General features: G+C 43.8%; 1 protein-coding gene across 7 annotated transcripts in view; it reads left to right on the forward strand.

Moving 5' to 3' along the window:
* Nucleotides 1–15,961, forward strand: part of SPATA6L (spermatogenesis associated 6 like) — a 62,678-nt gene extending 46,717 nt beyond the window's left edge. For 6 of the 7 annotated variants that reach the window (XM_033858120.2, XM_019934776.3, XM_019934781.3 and 3 more), the window contains 5 exons: nucleotides 1,760–1,794; nucleotides 2,539–2,735; nucleotides 8,728–8,821; nucleotides 9,918–10,020; nucleotides 14,042–15,961. In XM_033858120.2, coding sequence (XP_033714011.1) covers nucleotides 1,760–1,794; nucleotides 2,539–2,735; nucleotides 8,728–8,821; nucleotides 9,918–10,007 — 416 coding nt within the window. In that variant the 3' untranslated portion in view covers nucleotides 10,008–10,020; nucleotides 14,042–15,961. Of the gene's footprint in view, nucleotides 1–1,759; nucleotides 1,795–2,538; nucleotides 2,736–8,727; nucleotides 8,822–9,917; nucleotides 10,021–13,925 lie in introns of all 7 variants that reach the window. The other variant, XM_073806154.1, reaches the window with a different exon arrangement.
* Nucleotides 15,962–19,835: the final 3,874 nt, after the last annotated feature.

A 19,835-nucleotide genomic window follows, 5' to 3' on the forward strand; every position in this document is an offset into this window, starting at 1 on the left:
GGCCCATTCTCTTGACTCTTGGTGAGACTGGACCTGTACCATCCCTGACAACAGGGTTTCCTATGTTAGGCTGAAAGGTTTATACTTTTAAGGGGCTGCACATTCTCTTGTGGTAACTCAAGCCGGTGTTCTTGAATCACTGTGACTGTTCTACAGCAGCAAACCAAGGACAGAAGACAGGGTTTGAAGCAGAAAGTGCTTCATCACCTCTGACATTTAAGTCCTTTGGATTGAAAATCACCCATGTAGCCCATAAAAGCAGCACTGTCTTCCCCATTACTGTGAAATCAAGCAACAGGAAATGTCCTTTCCCAGGGAGGACATTTGGGCTTAATGCTAGCTCAATTACAACGGGACTCCTATATCACATTGGTCTCAGCCTTTGTCTTTCTTAATCCTGGCAGGTGGACAACTAAGGTTCCAGAGAGGTTACAGAGTGTGTACAGGTCACACACCAAGTTTTTGGTGTACTTACATTTAGAGAAGAAGTTCAGACCTCGGGGCTCAGATCCTTGGAATCCCTGTAGCTTCCAAGCCAGACTTTTCCTTAGGTCACCTGTCAGCTCATTCATTCAGGCCTAAGGTAGAATAAAGCAGTGCTTCTCAAACTTCAGTGTGCATTCGAATCACCTGGGGATCTTGTTAAAGTGCAGATTCTGATTCCCTAAGGCTGGGGTGGGGCCTGGAATCCCTCTTTTCTAACAAGCTTCCGGGTGATACCGATGCAGCTGGTCCATGGACTACACTTTGAGAAGCTAGGAAACAAGGGCAAACTCCCCGTGAAAGGGAGTGTTCAAAAATCAGTAGCAAGGGGGTTCCTAGGCAACAAGGCAGATTTATGGTTATAGCTGAAAAGGGGCTAAGCATTACCAATTCCCTGCTCAGCTGGGAGTTGGGTGGAAGAGAGCTTCTAGGACAAGATGCCCACACACCTATGTGCATACCCAGAGGATATGACAATTAGCATGCTTTTAAAAATCCCTTTTTATATCTTCCTTCTTATTGCCAGTGGCATTGGGGAATCAGCAGACCCCTGTCACTGCCTAAGCCCCAGTCATGCTGGGGGAAGCCACAGTGGCCTTAGCATAGTCTTGCAAATACTCATTTCAAAAGCATTTTGAACCTGGAAAAATCCCATTTATTCTTGGTTTTATCTGTATGTATTACTTCTAGTAATTCTTACCATTCTCTGGCATTAGGTCTATTTACTTATTATGATTACTTGGGTAATCATAATGATTTACACTTTTGCTGTGTTGTTTTTCCAAGCTCTTATGTATTCATTTTTGTATCTACCTTGGACAAGTACACTCAAGAGTTTCTGCATAAGTAGGATTTTATGTAAACCAAATATAAAGGGAATGCCAGAAGAGGCAGAGGGTATGAATTTTACATTGAGCCAAATGGCTTTCTTTTAGGCCCTGGGCACCTGGGCAAATAAGAGTTTTCCAGGCTGCCCAAGGGCTACTGAAGTTATTGCTTCACTTTAGACTCCCGTTTACTCTTCCTGTATCCATAAATGCTGTCATTAATATAACCTCATTGTTGACCTCAAGAGGACAGTAAAACTAATAGATAAATTGCTGTGACTTCAGGAAGACTTAAAGGTGATGGTATAATTTACAAGGGAGCATTTAAGTTCTCTGATAATTCATTCATTGTGTAATATTTTTGTACTGCTGTGGAATAAGTGTAACAGCAGCTTTAGGGGTAACTGGTAATAATGAGTCATTGAAACACCTGTTCCTCTTTCTTCTAGCTTCTTCTCTTGACAGCCTTGCAGCTAACGTAAAGGTAATTTTAGAAGTAGCATTTGTAAACTGATTTATTTCCAGCTGTCTAATGTCAATTATTGTGCTTTCTCCCATGAGTGGTGGAAAGTATATTTCTAGCTAATGCTGCTTATGGAATTCCTGTAGTTTAACTTGAGTTGCTTTGCTTTAGTTGGTTTATTCCCCTCACATAAACTCTTTTCATTTGTAGGATGAATCACCAGTGAGGGTGTATGTAGGCCCAATATCTACTCTATCAGTAGGGATTTTCATTACTTTTTCTCTAGTCGAGTACCTTTTTATATGCGATGGTAAATCACTTGTTCTTAAAGTTTGATTGGTTTATTCACGTGAAGGTGCAGACTTCCATGTTACAACATGAGAATGGATATATGCAAAGAAAATGGAGTACACTGAGCTTCCTTTGCCATAGCAGTTAAATATTTCGTCTAAAAAATTATGTCTTTCCCAAACCCAATAATCTCCAATCCTCACAAACCAAAGCTCAGAGCATGAGTTGATTTTGGCTTGTGAATATATGCCAAATGTACAGAATTTTGGTTATCTTTCCTTGCCCTTGACTGCTGAGCATTTTGTCTCTAGTCTTCTCTATTCCCACCCCTCTTTTATTTGCAGGAGATCCCTGCGGCAGGTATTCTATCATCTTGCCCCCAGTTCTCTTCCCTGTCCCACCCGGCCCCCAGCTCTAAATTAAGCAAACCAAAGCAAAAACTACAACTAACGATTAATGCACATTGTCACTCAGGTTATCAAAGAGCCAGATGAACGGATTGTTTTAAGGAATGAATCACCATTATCGTTAGATTCAAGTAAGTTTGGAAAGCCCTCGGCCAGTTACAGTCATCAAGGGGATGCCGATTTCCACTGGGAAACTTCATTTGCCACCTCCCAACACTCCAGAACTCCCAGCCCTCTTCTGGATCAGCCCCTTCTCCGAGAAAGGTCAGCAGCAAGCACCCATCTCTTTGCTAGAAGAGTGCCTTGTGGTCTGGCAGGAGTAAAGTCAGGTCACTTCATCAGTTTGCTTCCTTAGGAATATTCAGCTGGGGACACCTTGATATGAAAAATTATTATTCCTTGAAAAATAATCCCAAAAGTAAGAATTGAGACTTTTCTCTTACCCTGGAAAGCATATCTCAGAATGCTTGTTGAAAATGGGACAGACAGCTAACTTGGCATAGGTACTATTTATCTATCCATTATTATCGGTCATAAATTTTAGAACTCAAGCCTTTGGTTTCACCAGTATAAAAGAACTCACTATCGAAAGTTTAGAAATTATAGACAAATGAAAAGGAGTGAAAAAAAAATCACCTATAGTCCTGCCACCCAAAGACAAGCATGATTAATATGTGGGTGTATTTTCTTTCTCTTTTTCTAGACATGGTTTGTTGGCTTGTTTATATTATTGTCACACACACACACACACAAACCCACAATTGCCTATGTCTGGAGGGCAGGCCAGAGATTGAGAGCAGGAAACTTTATTTTCCAAACTGCGCTCCCAGCTGATGTGACTAACCATCCGGTTTGCTCCAGACTGTCCTAATTTTAACCCTGACAATCCTGCATTCTGGGAAACTTCTTGGTCCCAGGCAAACCAGGACAGTTGGTCACAACTCCAGTGAAGTAGCACAAAAGATAATAAAGATAGTTGTTTTGAATGAAAGATAGGCCAGTCTTGGGCTTCCCTGGTGGTGCAGTGGTTGAGAGTCCGCCTGCCGATGCAGGGGACACAGGTTCGTGCCCCGGTCCGGGAAGATCCCACATGCCGCGGAGTGGCTGGGCCCGTGAGCCATGGCCGCTGAGCCTGCGCGACTGGAGCCTGTGCTCCGCAACGGGAGAGGCCACAACAGTGAGAGGCCCGCGTACCACAAAAAAAAAAAAAAAAAAGATAGGCCGGCCTGCTTTTCCCTGCATTGTTAGTGATGAGAATAAGAAATCTCCACATAAAAATAATACAGTTGCTAACAAAGAGACTTGTAGTAAATATCCCAGAACAAAAGTGGCACTGAAATTTTAGTAGGAATTATAAGAAAGTGACAATGCATTCTTAGACATTTTTCAGAAATGATAGAATACCTTTATATTAAAATGGACTTGAGGAAACCAAGTAAAATATTTTGATAAAATCTACTAAGTAATGGTGAGTCCTTGATTAGTTACTGTATTGGAAGAAAATAACACAACATAGATTTTTAAAAATTGGCCTTGGCTCCCAGAGACAGGTGGTGAGAGACACATTTACACCCGTCTCTGGGCCTGGTCTCCCTTCTCTTCTGGCTTCTTCTCTTTCTACCAGCCTGCAGCTTAACAGGTGGACAGAGCAGGTAGGGGGTTACCCCAGATGTAAAGACTTAGAATTTATTTTAAACAGAGAAGGGGAGGAACCTTCAACTGGTGGTAGTCAGGACACTTGAGCTCTGCTCAACCTGTCTCCAAGTGTTATGTGATCTCACACAAGTACTCAGCCTTTTAGACCTTAGTTTCCTCATCTGTAAAAGGGGTTTAGTGATCAAAGATCCATCCTCTTGCAGCCCAAAGTGCTTCTTTGCTGCCAGAACTGGAAGAAGCTCATGGATTTTGCCCATGTGCCTTGTTTTCGTACATCACCCAAACTCCTTATAATCAGCATAGCAAGCTTTTCTGAGGGACTGAATTGAGCATCCATTTATTGAGAACCTATTATGTGCAGTGTATGTGATCGTGACACGTCCTGGCTTCCCAGTGGCTCACACACTAGACGGGGTGGCAGGCATACCCCCATGTCACTAAATTTGAGATGGATTATGATGTGCACTTAACAGAAGTATAATTGAAATGTAGGGGAAAGGCAGAGCAAGAGGAGGTTAATTCCATTAGGAAGGAGATCTAGGAAGGCCTCGTTTCTTTTTAAATAAATTTGTTAGATGGTTTATGCATTCATTCAACCAGTCTTTCCTGAGTATCTTTATGCAGCAGGACAGTAATTCTCAACTCTGGCTCACTGAAGAATTGCCTCATATTGAGTCAGAATCCTTGAGATTAGTACTGGGTGTGTGGAGGGGAATGTAGTATCTCTGTGATTAAAAGTGTGCCTCACCAATTATACCTCAATTACAAAAAAAGACACATGAAGAATCAGTTACCAATTCATGGCACTTAGTAGACATTCAATAAATACTTGCTGACACAAGGGAAAAAAACAGTGCCTCAGAAGGAAAACAGGATTGATAGTCACCCTGCTAGTCCTGGAATAGAAATGCTAACATTTAAGACATTTCTTCTGATCTCTGAGAACTTGCAGAGGATGTTAAAAAAAAAATGTACACAGAGAGTTTTCTACAAGGCAGAACTTTGAGAACAGTACAGACCAAATGTTATCAGAGTATAAAGGAGAAGAAAGTACTCTGGAATGTTTTATGGAGGAGGTGGCATTTTCATGGGGGCCCAGAGGGGAGGGGATTGGATTGTGATAGTTAATGGAGGGGAGGGATGGGAGGTGAGAAGGCAGGGGGTGCTGTCAGGTACTAAAAGTTAGAGCAGCCTTGGGGAAAAGTGGGTGCCAAGGCTGAGGGTCTGAGGGGGACTGTGGAAACCAAGCTAAGGAATTTGGGCTCAGTTGGAAGGCAGTGGGGCGCTTTTGCAAGTCATTCACAGGAATTAGCACAGTTGACTGTAGAATGATGACTCTGGCTGCAGACCAGAGTTTTAATCATTTATCTCTGGTGAGTCAGCAAATTCTCTGTCCAAAGTCACTCTAAACTGATAAGTTTGGAACTAATCAAACTATGAATTTGTAAATAAGGTGACAAAGTATAACATGGTCACACAAAGGCTATCTGGTTTGCCCAAGACTGTCCTGGTTATAGCGCTGAAAGTCCTGCACTGTGGGAAACCTCTTAGTTCCAGGCATCCAGGAGAGCTTGTCACCTTAACCTCCAGGGAAGTGGCACTGAAGATAATAATTTTAAGGCAGCTGTTTTGAGTAAAGGATATCCCTTTGTATCCTTGGGGAAGAATCCATTCCCCATTGACCTCAGTGTAGACCCTGTGGAAGAATCCATTCCCCGTTGACCTCACAGAGGTAGCCCTTGGAACACTAGGTGTTACTGTTATCGAACCAGGTTCGTTTGCCCTATGCACAGCAAGCCAAATGCTGAGGTGAAGAGAAAGTTTATTCACAACGCAGCCAAGTAAGGAGATGGGAGAACAAGTCTCAGCTCCACCTCCCCAAAGGCAAGGGGCTTGAGATATTTATGGAATAAAGAAGCAGGGTGGTCTTAGGCATGAGGAAATGTGATTGGGGGTAGAGAAAAGGTGAAGTAATCGGTACTTCGCCCAGGCATATCTGGGTTACATGCTTCTTCATGGGATGCATGTTCAAAAATGGAGGTACTTAGCATGATCTGAGGGTGGAGTTTTTGGCCCTCTGAAGTCAAAAAATTGTTCATCAGATAACTGTGCAGACACAGTTTTAGGGTTAGTTATCCCAACCAGTCTTAGCCAGCTTGAACTAGACAGGATCCAACTCCACGTTCTTGTAAAACAACTTAAGCCCACCATTACTATAGTGACCTGTGATGTCAGAGGCTTTATCTATAGGGACGGTTAAGAAGTCTTGTGATATATTACCCTAGGCTATGTGAAGCTTGGAGGGTATGCAAATAAAGAAAGGAAAAAAGAATAAAAACAACTAAAGCAAGCTTAATCAGTAAAGGCAGTTTGTAAGAAGAGGGGTTTTTAACAAGCTGCTTCCTTATCTTCTGTAAGTCAAGCTCAAGAATTTCTGGTAGTCAACCATAAGGGGCGTAGTTTCACTACCAGTGCTTATTAGGCTCTGCCTCACTCACCGTTCTTTTCACATGAGCCACTGGGACCAGTCTCCCTCTGCTCAGATCACAGAAGTGCATGAGAAATACCTTTTGAGTTTCTGCTGACTTAATACTGAAATCAGCAAGGGCCAAGTTTGCAAGGATGAGATGCGAGGCAAGTTTTGGAGTGAGAATCAGCCCAAGGTTTTAATGGAGGAAGTGGAAAACCCTTTTAACTAGCAGCATGGGAAATGGTAGTCCCAAACGTGGGAGAAACACTCTCAAGCCGGTTCCCTAGCTCCAGTGTCCGGATAGAGTCACATCCCTTCAGCATCCATCCTCAGTTCAGCATCCATCCGCAGTCGTCCCACTGCACAAGGAGAAGGCCATAATCAAGGCAGAGCACTGCTCTTGCCTGTTGACTCATCATTCTCAGAGGTCTTCAAATATAGTGTTGATTGTATATAGTAATAAGGGTAACAAGTGTACGGATAATTCTGGCACTGGTTACTCAAGACCAATGAAAAAGCATTTGCAGTGTCCATTTGGTGGCTATTTTTAAATGCCAATTTTATTTATAGCTTCAAAATATTTCTATTCCTTCATCTTAAAAATTCTTAGAGGAGTGTAGAAATGATGTACCTGGCCTTTTCTTAAACATGGGCAGTGCTTTAGGTGGTTCGTTCATTTGCTGTGAGTCATTTTCCTGGGTTGGTAATGGATTTGTGTAGATCCAGTCATTCTCTTGGTCTTGTCTCCCTGGAAACCAGAGGGTACATGCTTGTTACAGGGAGCCAGGATGGGTGGCCTGGATGTGGGTCCCAAACCAAGCAGAGGGGCAACTGCACAGGGACTCATTAGTGTGGTGGCCATAACAACAACTGGATTGATTCTCACATGTTTCTGTCATTTCCAGTGTTTACTGTATATTAGTTAAAGAGAACGATTTTATCCAAATTGCTAAAAGTTTTAGGCATTTTAAGAAAACAATATCTGTGCTTTTCATAATCAAACTGCAAATTCTGCCTCAACTTAAGAATTGGTACTCACTTCCCTCCCCAAAATGAATGAATGAATGGATGAATTCAGTCACTCAAGAAATACATATTAAATTCCTACTGTGGTGTTCAAAGCCCTGAGATGAGCTATTAGCCCAAGAGGCTCAGTCCCAATTTCAGTCTAGGAGGAGAGACAGACATTAACCAAATAATGACAAAATGTCCACTGGGGGAAGTGCTATGAATGAGAGGTGAATGGATTCCAAGTGCATGAAATAGGGAAGCCGGCTCCCTCTACAGCAGGGGTCCCCAACCCCCCCGGGCCACGGACCGGTACCAGTCCATGGTGGCAGTCCATGGCCTGTTAGGAACCGGGCCGCACAGCAGGAGGTGAGTGGCGGGCTAGCAAGCGAAGCTTCATCTGCCGCTCCCCGTCGCTCGCATTACCGCTTGAACTCCCCCCCACCCAACCCCAGTGCCAAAAAGTGTCTTCCACAAATCTGGTCCCTGGTGCCAAAAAGGTTGGGGACCACTGCTCTACAGGAAGGGGCTCAGGAAGGATCTTCCTGAGAAATCAGTAACTGAATTGAGCTCTGAAGGTGGGTAGGACTCAACATGAGCGGGGATGGGGCTTGGGGGTGGCAGCATTCTACCCGAGGGAGCAGTGCTGGCAAGTGCCTATGGAAGGGAGAAAATGCAGCCTGTTTGAGGAACTGAAAGACACTGAAAGATCTGTGGTTAAGTTTGGGTCTGGGTGGCCTAAAGTAAATGACACATAAAAAACCCCTGGTAGAAAAGTTGGGATTAAATTTTGTATTAAAAATTTTGGGGTTACATGTTTTAAAAGTAAAAGCAGGATTTGTTCTTTAGAGAAATATCTAAAATACACAGTAAATTACAAAGAAGAAAAGAGTCACACACCCTGACACACACCACTTTTAACATCTTGGTTGTTTTTATTCCCAGTGCTTTTCCTATACCTAGGCTTAATAAAGACATTGAAACCATGCTATGCACACTGTTTTGCATGTTGCTGCTTTTTTTCTCACCTTTAAGTTATAAATATCGACCCTTATTGTTATGCACTCTAAGTGTCCTTTTATCAGCTGCATAATACTCCACCCTGTTTACTCTGTTGAGCAGGTTCCACCCTGGGTCCCAGTCCATGTGGAAGAAGATCCATGAAAGGGTCTGCAGTCGTCTGACGTCCCACAGATCTCAGCAACACCTAAACAAGGTCAGGGCTTCTGATGGAATTAGATCTTTGCTGACAAAATAATATGGGGACTGGGTCTCACAGTCTAGCAGGGGAGACAGACATTAATCAAGTAACCACAGAAATAAATGTAAAATTGTGATGCTCATCAAGGAGGTTACATGGTATCCTGAGAGTGTATGAAAAGGAGTATTGGACTTGGTTGGCAGTCAGGGCAGGCTTCCCTGAGGAAGAGACAGTGGAGCTTCAATCTGAGTGATGAGTAGTAGCTACGAGTGATGAATAGCAGCTACTTTGGAGAACAGCACACATCAAGCAGAGGTCCTACAGCAAGAGGGAGCGTTGTCCTGTCAAAGAACTTAGAGAAGACAGTGTAACTGGCCCGAAGCACATTTCCTTCTGCTCTGGACAGGAATCCCTGTCCAGGGAAGAATCTAGGGACGTGTGTGGTCTGCATGAGCTCACAACATGGAAAAAAGTTTTCCTCAAAGTGAATAAGGTGTTTTTCACTGTTTGACTTTTATGGGGGTGAGGGGAGTGTTTCTGATCCATAGATAGATAAACCCAGCACTTTGTCTACTGCAGATGTACAGCCATTAGCTGTGACCTGTCACCAGTTCAAAAAAATTCAAATGGAAGGTTGACAGTGCCCCCTCTGGTTGGATTTAACTATACCATGTAGTTGAATTGGTCATCTTGACTTATTTAAATGCTGGCATTTAAATGAATTATTTAAATGAATATTGATTCCCCTAATCACCAGGGTCGTGGATTACTTTACGGCCTGTCTGCAAAGTCATTTGCTTTGCTTTGTTAATTCGTAGTTTTTTCAAGTAAGGGAGTCCCTTTAAAATGTAAAAAGAAGAAAAGGAAGAAAGGGAAGAGGGAGGGGGCTTGGGAGAGAAGAAGGAAGAGGAAAGAAAGAAAGAGCAATAAAGGGAAGGAGGGAGGGGGAAAAAAGAAATAGTATCTATATACACACATGTATCATGAACACAATATATACGGCATATATGGGATTCATAGACCTCTTAAATGCAAAACTACACATCCAGATATCCTTGATCTGTATTACATTATGAGTAATGCAATTGCTGGATTTGTTTTTGTTATATAGGAAGACTCCATCTCTGAAGTAAAGAATATCCTTGAAAGACCAAACTACCCTCTGAAGAAATATCCGGTGCATAAACAGAGATATTTTTAAACTGCTGTCCTGTGTAAGTAAGCAGCTTAAGTGCTTCTTGTTGATTTGCTCAAATAATTTCAGCTTCCTGCTACCATATAAAGTACCTAGAAAATGTGGCGGACAGGAGTCAAGGAGGAGATAAGAGCCACATTCTTCCTTCAGACAGCACATATGCGGGTCTGCCAGCAGTCTTGCCTCTTGTATGCTCCCCCTACCCCCTTACCTAATGGTCCCTCTTTCAGCTCCTCAAACACAGGCTCCTTCCGGCTGTGGGGCCTTTGCATGTGCTCTCTGACTGGAATACTTCTTCCTGACCCTGTATGGGTCACTTCTCTTTACCTTTCGGGTCTCATGACTTTCCATGACACCCCCTCCTGCTCTGAGGTACACCTTTTTAGCCCTCTGCAGTTTTCTTTCATACAGTATGACACAGTTTGTTGTTATATTTTTATGTGGGTTGATTGCTTAAAAGTCTGCTCCTTCTATTTGAATGACACCTTCCCGAGGTCAGGGACTCTGCCGTCCTGCTCACTATTTTACAGCCGGAATTACAGTGGGATCCCATTTAACTTAGGTGAACTGAACCACACATGCCAGATGTGTGCCCTGAACAAGAGCCTTCCTTCCCTCCACCACCCTGTCGCCACCCTTGCATCAGATGACCTTCCACTGCGGTTGGTGCTCAGTAAATATTTTTTTGTGGGAGGCTGTTGAACGAGGTGATGAGGCAACTCTTGAATTCAGGTGTGTGGTAAGAAGTTCGACATTTTGAGGGCTGTCGTCATTTCTCAGGTTTTCTCTTCTTTCCCTTCCTACCCAGGCCCAGCATAAGAATAGCTCTTCCTTTTTAAGTGCTTCCTGAGTGCCAGGAACTGGCCCGAATACTTCACTTGTATTAAATGAACTAATATTTAATTATCACAACAACTCTGTGAAGTAGGTACTATCACCAGTTCCATTTCACAGATAGGGAAACTGAGGCAAGGGGAGGTTAAGTGCCTTGCTCAAGGTAACATGGCTAGTGAATGGCTCAGCTGCCGTCTGAAGCCAGGTGATCTGGCTTTTAACCATTACATTCCATTGTTCTCCAAAACTGGAGTGTGTGATAGGAGAACCCTGGGGAGAAAGAGCAGAGCCCTTTGGAACCTAAGCAGAATCGGTGGACATTGCCCTTGAACATCCCCCAGAGAGTCCTATGGTGTTGTATCATGTAGTCCCTCATTCTAGCAACATCAAGATAATTAACGAATCTTTTTAAACAATAAAGGAGTGTGGGATGATGTGCTAGGTTTTCACTGTCCTCAGGTTCCTGAAATTCTGGTTTGAGGGTCATTCATGCTTTAGGGCACACATCGCCTTGCCCAGGGCTGGCCAGGATTTCCCGCCTTCAGCACAGAGGAATGTGGAGGACAGCTCAGTAATTTCCCACTTTGCAGGCTTCTACCTTAGAACGTTCTGCTTGGTAGATGAAGGGATGGCTTCTGGGCCACATAATCTCCGGTTGCCAAAATAGTCATCTAGGCATTTATTAGGTGTTTATACGGAACACAGCCCACTTAATTACCACTTAGGGAATGTGGCCCACGTAATTACCAAATGCCAAATTGTGTTGAATTTCAACATGGCTAACATCAAGTTACATAAAGCCCTGAACCGGCAGATATGTGGACCCTGATGTGAGGAGATAGAAGGTAAGAAAAAAAAATCCGTCTTAGTAAATAGGTTTCCTTTGTAACATGAGTTCCTACTCAGTGGTTTGGAATATGCTCATAGGCCTTCTATGAAAGCTCTCCATACCATTCTCTTCCTGTCCCAATTTGGGTCATGGATTCCTGGTCAGGCAGGGGTCCTGGAGGACTGTCAGTGAAAGTTTTCATGGTTGTAAAGAACCCAGGTGACTTTGACTCATCTTAAGCAAACAGGGCATTTAGTAGAATGAAGCTGTCTCAGTGAATCCAGGGAAGATCCAAACAAGCAAGGTCAAGCAGCTAAAATGGGACTGTCATGCCTATGGGCTGGGTAGACAGCAACAGAGAGGAGCATTCGGCAGAAGACCCAGTGAGTTTCCACTCCATGTCCCCTGCTCTGCTTTTCTCAAGGACTCTCCTGCTTACAGCACCAGTGCTTGTCCTTCCCTTCTGCACTTCTGCTCTTTCACTGTTCATCATCTTTCCCTTTCCTGGTTTTCTGGTGACCTCAAGATCCAGGGGAAATGAAAAAGTAGATTCTTAGCACTTAGGGATTAAGTTAGGGATGCTTGGACCAGAAACAATGAGTCCAATTGTCTGACCAGGGAATGTGTGGAAGAGATGGGTCGAAGGGGTTGGAATACACCTGTTTCTCCTTACTCAGGATGGTTTGGCCTTGATACTTTTGGTGTGAAACAGATGATCCTTTGTATACTTTAAGATGGTGAATTTTAGGTTATATGAATTTTACCATTAAAAAAGTCCCATAAGCGTGCACACACACACACACACACACACACACACGCACACACCCGTTATCCCTAGCTCTCCTGTGAGGTGTGATTGCCTCGATGTCACCGTCCTTATCAAGAGCTGATTGCCCACGTCTGGTGTGTGCTCACTGAGATTCCACTTTCAAGGTTGGGCTTACAAGGCCTCCTCTGTGAAACCTGCTGGTCCCTCAGGCAGACTCAGGCCCTCTGCCTTCTGCCCCTCCACATGCCTCCACTAAGGACTTCATTCCTTCAGCCTTGTATTGTAGTTGGTTTTCCTTATGAAAACTCTCCCAAAAAGAGGGCAGAGGACTGGAGGGAGGTCTCTGCAAAGGGATGTGAGACTGAGCAGATGGCACCAGCTCTGGCCCACCGACCCTCCCATCCCTGTGAGCAGCTCCCGTGATCCCAGCTGCCGCCGCCATGGCCAGCCTGCAGCGGGAGCTGGTCCACTTGTAATGCTCCCAACTTGAGGAAGGGCAAAGAACCCAGGCCCAGACGTCCTCAGACACAGACAAGAACTGTAGCACAAAACCTTTTCTAAAATTAAAGAATAGCAAAAAGGAAATAAACCAAGAAAAGGAAAGAAAAAGGACAACAGTGAATTAAAATGCTGGTTTCTGATTCTGTCACAGCTCCCTAGGCCTCCAGCTCCAAAGGGAGGGGCTGCTGTGGCTTCCAACCTTACCGTCTCTGCTGGGCAGGCAGGAGCCATTTTACTTCCTCCCACGGGGCCCTTCACCTCCCTTACAACCAAAGCAAAAAGCAAACCAGCCTACAGATGCCAAGCTCCAACCTCGAGGCCCTCCCTCTCTGATTTGCTCACCAGCTTCGGAGGGATTTGTCATTTGATGGTTTGTGGTGATTGACACATGGATAATGACACACCTCCCTTCATCCCAGGGGCTCCTGGTCCTGTCAGAGTCTAACAGACAGACCACACAGGCAGTGGCCATACACCCAAATCACATGGCAGATTCCTGGGTCAGCAATCCTCAATGAGCATTAGAATCACCTGGGGGTGCTGAAAAATACTGATGCCCAGGTCACACTCTGGACCAACTTAATTGGAATCTCTGTGGGTGGTGCCTGGCATCGGTATTTCTATAAAGGTTCTTCAGGAGATTCTAATGCACATTTAGCACCGAGAATCTCTGCAGTAGGCTGCAAATGTCTTGAGAATGGGGGACTCAGAACACCCCCAAATCCTATACTGACACCCTCCACTCTGAAAAATAATTGTTCCATGGAATAGAATTGATTTGGTCATGTTTAACAGTTCAGCTCAATAACACCTAGCAGTTTCTGCACATTTACTATGTGCCAAGTACTGTACTAGCTCCTCAGAGTAACACTAAGAGGTAGATACTCTGCTTGTCATCATCCTGATAGTATACAAAGAGGCCAGGTAACTTGCCCAAGGTCACACAAGTGTTTGTCTTGCTAACCTAACATTGCCTCATTCCTACACGTAGAGCTACATGCCAAGATTTGGATAGAGGGAAACCATCTTCTTCTCCTTGGTTGTGTTTATTGATGGCCTTTTTCTCGGTACCACATGTAGTGTATGAAGTGTCTTCACATTTCACAGGGGAGACTGAATGAAAGCTGGAGGAGCATCATGAAGAGCTCACTCATCAAGCAAACTGAACAACAATTTTTGTCCCGTGTATCAAAGCACCAGTGTCTAACCCCCGTTAACTCAAACCTGTACCCACCCAGTCTTTTGTACCCAGGTAAGAGCCATTGATTAAAGTGTCTGCTCTTTGGGGCTCAAGTTTTCTTGTCAAGCTGGAAAATTTGTGTTTTAGTTTGTTTGTATGCTTGTTTTGAGCTTGAAAACGAAAATAATAGTTGGGTGGCAGGTGCTTTTTCATTTGGAAAGCGCTTCTTAAAATTCTGATGAAGATGTCAAGATGCCTTTTCAGGTGTTCCTCATTTTGGGCAGTGGATGTGTTCTTGAAAAGTTCTTTTCTTTCCCTCCTTCCTCATTTTTTCCTCCTTCCCGCTTGTCCTCACCCCTCCCCCACCTCTACCTATTTCCCTTCCCTTCCCTTCCTTTTCCTTCCCGTTCCTTCCTGTCCCTTCCTGTTCCTTCCCTTTCCTCTTACATTTTCCATAAGCTCGAGGAAGCTGCTATCTAGAGGAATAAACTGATATATCCTCTAGAAAAAGACTGTCACCTGATTTTCCATTTTTGGTAAATCTGTTTTTTTGTGGTTGTTTGCTTTTTAGTGTTAGGCTTGATTTACATGATATCAACTGAAAACCTAGGAAGAGAGAGCATTACTTCTGGAGAATTCAGGTCTTGCTTTAAGGGTTTAATTTCCATGCTACATTTGTAAGAGGAGGCTAATTTCTTTTGTTTGTTGTTTAAACCACTCCTTCTATCACCTACCCCTCCTTTTTTCCAACAATTCTTAAATAAATTTATATGAGGAACAAAACCTTCAAATATTTTTCTGAAATAACTACACTAAGTTTGGCAGAAATGACTGTCAAAACCAGATTTAAAATTAGTAGAAGGGTGCCTTTATGAAATGGTTACCCAGTTTGAGGATCAAGAAGAGGATGGGGGTGGATTGAAGTGGACATTTGTCTTCATGGGTCTACAGACCCAGAGAAGAGAGGGCTTGAAAATGGAAACCTTTGTCTTTCCTTCATGCTATATCCTGAGCATTTTCCTCTACCATGCCCTAAAACCCTTTCAGTTTTTACAAGATTCAGTGAGAATCAAGTTTCCTTTTCTCATTATTACCACAGGAATTGGTTCATTAGGTAAATTAAGAAAACGAAATTTAAAATTAAAGGAGAAAAAAAGTCCAAAAGTCAAAATAAAACAAAATTCATTTATCCCTTCTCAGTATTTCAGCCTAATAAAGGTATATATCACAACAAGTATTCCACCTTTGAAAGACAGACAATATGCTTAAATTACACCTGCTTGTATGTTCTCAGTGTGTCTGAAACTATAGTTGTCAGTTTGTTATTTTGAGGTCTAAGTAGTCATCAATAATAAAAAATACTGTATTACATTAAGACTATGGTAGAGTTCTCAGAAAAGGGCCACTTAGGAAGGATATAAGCAGCTGAAGGAAATCAGTTCTAATGAATTGGTATCCGGTGGCAGTTATTGTTCAGATACCCACTGTGACACTCATTGTCCTTTTTTTCTTTTTTTATGGTTTGAGCATAACTCCTTAATTCAACTTAGGGATAAGATCTTAAATGCCCATTCTTATTTAAAGTCTTTTTTTTTTCTTTCGCAAATCAATCTGCCTTTTGCTCACTTTCTGATCTGCTAACTCTATTGTTTAAGTTATTCCTATTTTATCTTTTTATTTCTCAAGGAGTTATTTCAGTTTTGAGGACTTACATTGGGGCCAGGATTGCAGCAGGATTTTGCTTTTGGAATATATAAAAATGTGAATAATTTTGTGACTTATTGGGGATTACTTTGGGAAGATCTGTGTCATTAAACATAATAAATATCCCCACCTGTCTTGCTTCAGTTTATTACTGTTTTCTTGACTTTCACAGCGGCAGATCTATCAAAGCCTGGACCGTATTTTACAAATGTATTTTACAGGGTCTGGGTTTACAGAGGCTCCTGGGAAAATCTCCTTGGTGGAGCCTGGGCCCTCCAAGCAAAAGCCACCATACAGTAAGACCATTTCCCTATTGTCACCGGACTGACCCAAAGTTAGCTGAAGCCTATAGACCCTGAATTATAAATAAGATTTTAAAAATGAGAGTGTACATGATATGTTTAACATAAGAGAAGTTGGTCGGTTTTAAATGCATAATTGGGGAGGACTGACGGATTATGTATGCAAGTTCACCTAGCCCCTGAATGCCTGGCCGCTCTTACTAATAGTCATGGCTGTTCTTGATTAGTTCCATTAAAGGAGCCCTCTGACCTCTCTGAGGGCAGCCCGAGGAAAGGACGTGCTCTCTAGTCCATGTGTGACCAGTGAACCTGCTAGTACTGCTTGACGGGACTGCTGTCCTTCCCTGAATGGGGGGCCCATCCCAGCACTCCTGGGGGATGTGCAGGTCTTGGAGAGAACTCCGTCGCCTCTTCCCATGGAGTGGGAACCCTGCTGACAGTGAGCGGAGCTGCAATCTTACTGCTCCTTGGTCTGCTCCCCCGGCCCCTCCACATGGGGCCTAGGGGAAGCAGTAGTTACTTCGATCATCAGAGGAAAGAGCCTGTGCTTGGTTTCACCTTCAGAACTAGGAAATTTGGCAAAAGCAGGGTCATACCTAGGACAGGCGCTTTACCCTGGTGCAAATGGATGGCTGGCTTGTCGGAGCTTCTTCAGCAGTCCGAAATTTCCCCCTTGGGCTTCTGTGTTTTTAGAGTGATCCTGCAGCACCCCCGTAAGTATATTTTTATATTCATAAATGTATATTTATGTACTTTTCTTTCTCTTATCTTTATTTTAAAAGTACCCTGTAGCCCATAGTATAATATCAACCCTCCTCATCATTCACCATGAGAGTCACCTGCCAGGGCTCATTTATTTGCTCTCTGTGGTGACCACAGCTTTGCCTCTCCAAGACGCTGTGGGCAGAAGGAATACAGTATATTCTGTGGCAGGGTTTGTTTTGTGTGTCTCAATTCCAGGAGCTCTGAGATGGCAGCACTGAGGGCCACCATGCCTGCCCAGAGACGGTGTGGGGAACTGGGGGCTGCTAGGCGGCTCAGGTACCAGGATTAGGATTTTCAAATGAAGAGGAAGAAGGGAGACCTCTGGCAGGGCGGAGTTCGCTCTAAGGTAGGAGAGCTGAAACATACGTGATGGGTCTTTGGTTTTTGACTGGCTGGAGCTGCTTTTGGCTCAGCCAAGGTATGTCACTGCACGTCTTGCTCAGCCTGGGTGGGGGTGTGGAGTGGTTTATTCTAGGTCCTTCCACAGAGGAGGCCAGGACAAGGGCAACGTCCAGGGACTTGGGAGAGCTACAGTCTGTTTTGTTTTGGGTTTTTTTTGTGGTATGCGGGCCTCTCACCGTCGTGGCCTCTCCCGCTGTGGAGCCCAGGCTCCAGACGCAAAGGCTCAGCGGCCATGGCTCACGGGCCCAGCCGCTCTGCGGCATGTGGGATCTTCCCGGACCGGGGCACAAACCCGCATCCCCTGAATCGGCAGGCGGACTCTCAACCACTGTGCCACCAGGGAAGCCCCGAGCTACAGTCTTTTAAAGACCTTACCAACTAACTCTGGGAGACCTGGAATCCCAGGAGAGAAATGGAGTAAAGGTCTTTTTCCTTCTTCCTGCCCCCTCTTTTTCTCTCTTTTATTCCTGTATTTACTGCCTCAGTTTGCCAGGTGCTGTATCAGGTGCTTCCCAAGGGCATTAGTAGGCGGTGTTAAGGTTGAGGGCCCTGGAGTGAGAGCACCTGGATTTGAATCCTGGTTTTACCATTTACTGGCTGAGTGACTTGAGCAAATAACGTAACCTTTTTTTGTGCCTCAGTGTCCGTCTATGTGAGATGGAGTCAATGGTACCACCTATTTCATAATGTTGTTGTCATAAGCAAATGAGTTAATGCATTTAAAGCCCTTCAAATCAGTGCCTGGCACAAAACAGGCACTCAGTAAGTGTTAGCTGTTATTATGCTCATCTCATTTAATTATTGAGGAAAGCATTCCCCTCCCCCCATCCCCCCCTTTTTTTTTTTGCTGAGGACACTTAGGCTCAGAAAAGCTGAGTGTCCGAGCCAGTTTCCAAACCCTGGTCTGTCCTGTCTCCAAACCTCATGACCTTTCTGCTACTTTCTGCCACCCCTTGGTTGTCACTTGATTGTCCCTGAGGCTGGTGCATGCTGGATAATTCAACCTCAAGGGTTTGAAAAAGATGAATTCAGAGTCCTTCAGTAAAGTGACAGGGCAACTAAGGTCTCTTGACAGGAGTTGGGACGAGGTTAACCACTTCTTGCTTAGGCCAACAAGAGATGCTTTCTGCTCTCATTTCCTGTCATTGGAGTATTATGTTTGTAAACAGCATTTTTAGGAAACCACCCCCCCTTCCCCCACCCCAAAATCAACATCCCTGTTCCTTTTCCTCCAGGAACTGGCACTTATTTAGACTGATATCTTGAACTGAGGTAAATATCACACCTATTTTAGTGGGACGACTTCTAGGAAAGACTGTAATAGGTGTCATTGCTGGAAGTGCTGGATTCATGGTGAGAACTCCTTGTTGTGAAAGCTCGTTTGTCCTTGCATGAGGGGAGTTCAACATGGCGAATGATGACATCCTTTGTTCATTGAGTCATATGGTCCCAGCCCTGACGATTAACTGAACTGGTTCTGTAGCCTTGCTTGCAATCACTGTTTTTTTTTTTAACATCTTTATTGGAGTATAACTGCTTTACAATGGTGTGTTAGTTTCTGCTTTATAACAAAGTGAGTCAGTTATACATATGTCTCCATATCTCTTCCCTCTTGCAGCTTCCTCCCTCCCACCCTCCCTATCCCACCCCTCTAGATGGTCACAAAGCACCGAGCTGATCTCCCGGTGCTATGTGGCTGCTTCCCATTAGCTAGCTATTTTACATTTGGTAGTATATATATGTCCATGCCACTCTCTCACTTTGTCCCAGCTTACCCTTCCCCCTCCCCGTATCCTCCTCAAGTCCATTCTCCAGTAGGTCTGCATCTTTATTCCTGTCTTGCCCCTAGGTTCTTCATGACTTTTTTTTTTTTTTTAGATTCCGTATATATGTGTTAGCATATGGTATTTGTTTTTCTCTTTCTGACTTACATCACTCTGTATGACAGATTCCAGGTCCATCCACCTCACTACAAATAACTCAATTTCGTTTCTTTTTATGGCTGGGTAATATTCCATTGTATATATGTGCCACATCTTCTTTATCCATTCATCTGTCGATGGACACTTAGGTTGCTTCCATGTCCTGGCTATTGTAAACAGAGCTGCACTGAACATTTTGGTACATGACTCTTGTTGAATTATGGTTTTCTCAGGGTATATGCCCAGTAGTGGGATTGCTGGGTCATATGGTAGTTCTATTTTTAGTTTTTTAAGGAACCTCCATGTTCTCCATAGTGGCTGTATCAATTTACATTCCCACCAACAGTGCAAGAGGGTTCCCTTTTCTCCACACCCTCTCCAGCCTTTATTGTTTGTATACTTTTTGATGATGGTCATTCTGACTGGTGTGAGAAAAAAAAAACAGAGCTGGAGTAATCAGGCTCCTGGACTTCAGACTATACTACAAAGCTATAATAATCAAGACAGTATGGTACTGGCACAAAAACAGAAATATAGATCATGGAACAGGACAGAAAGCCCAGAGATAAACCCACACACATATGGTCACCTTATCTTTGATAAAGAAGGCAGAAATATACAGTGGA

The sequence above is a fragment of the Tursiops truncatus genome, chromosome 6 (assembly GCF_011762595.2).
Source record: "Tursiops truncatus isolate mTurTru1 chromosome 6, mTurTru1.mat.Y, whole genome shotgun sequence".
NCBI classification, from domain to species: domain Eukaryota; kingdom Metazoa; phylum Chordata; class Mammalia; order Artiodactyla; family Delphinidae; genus Tursiops; species Tursiops truncatus.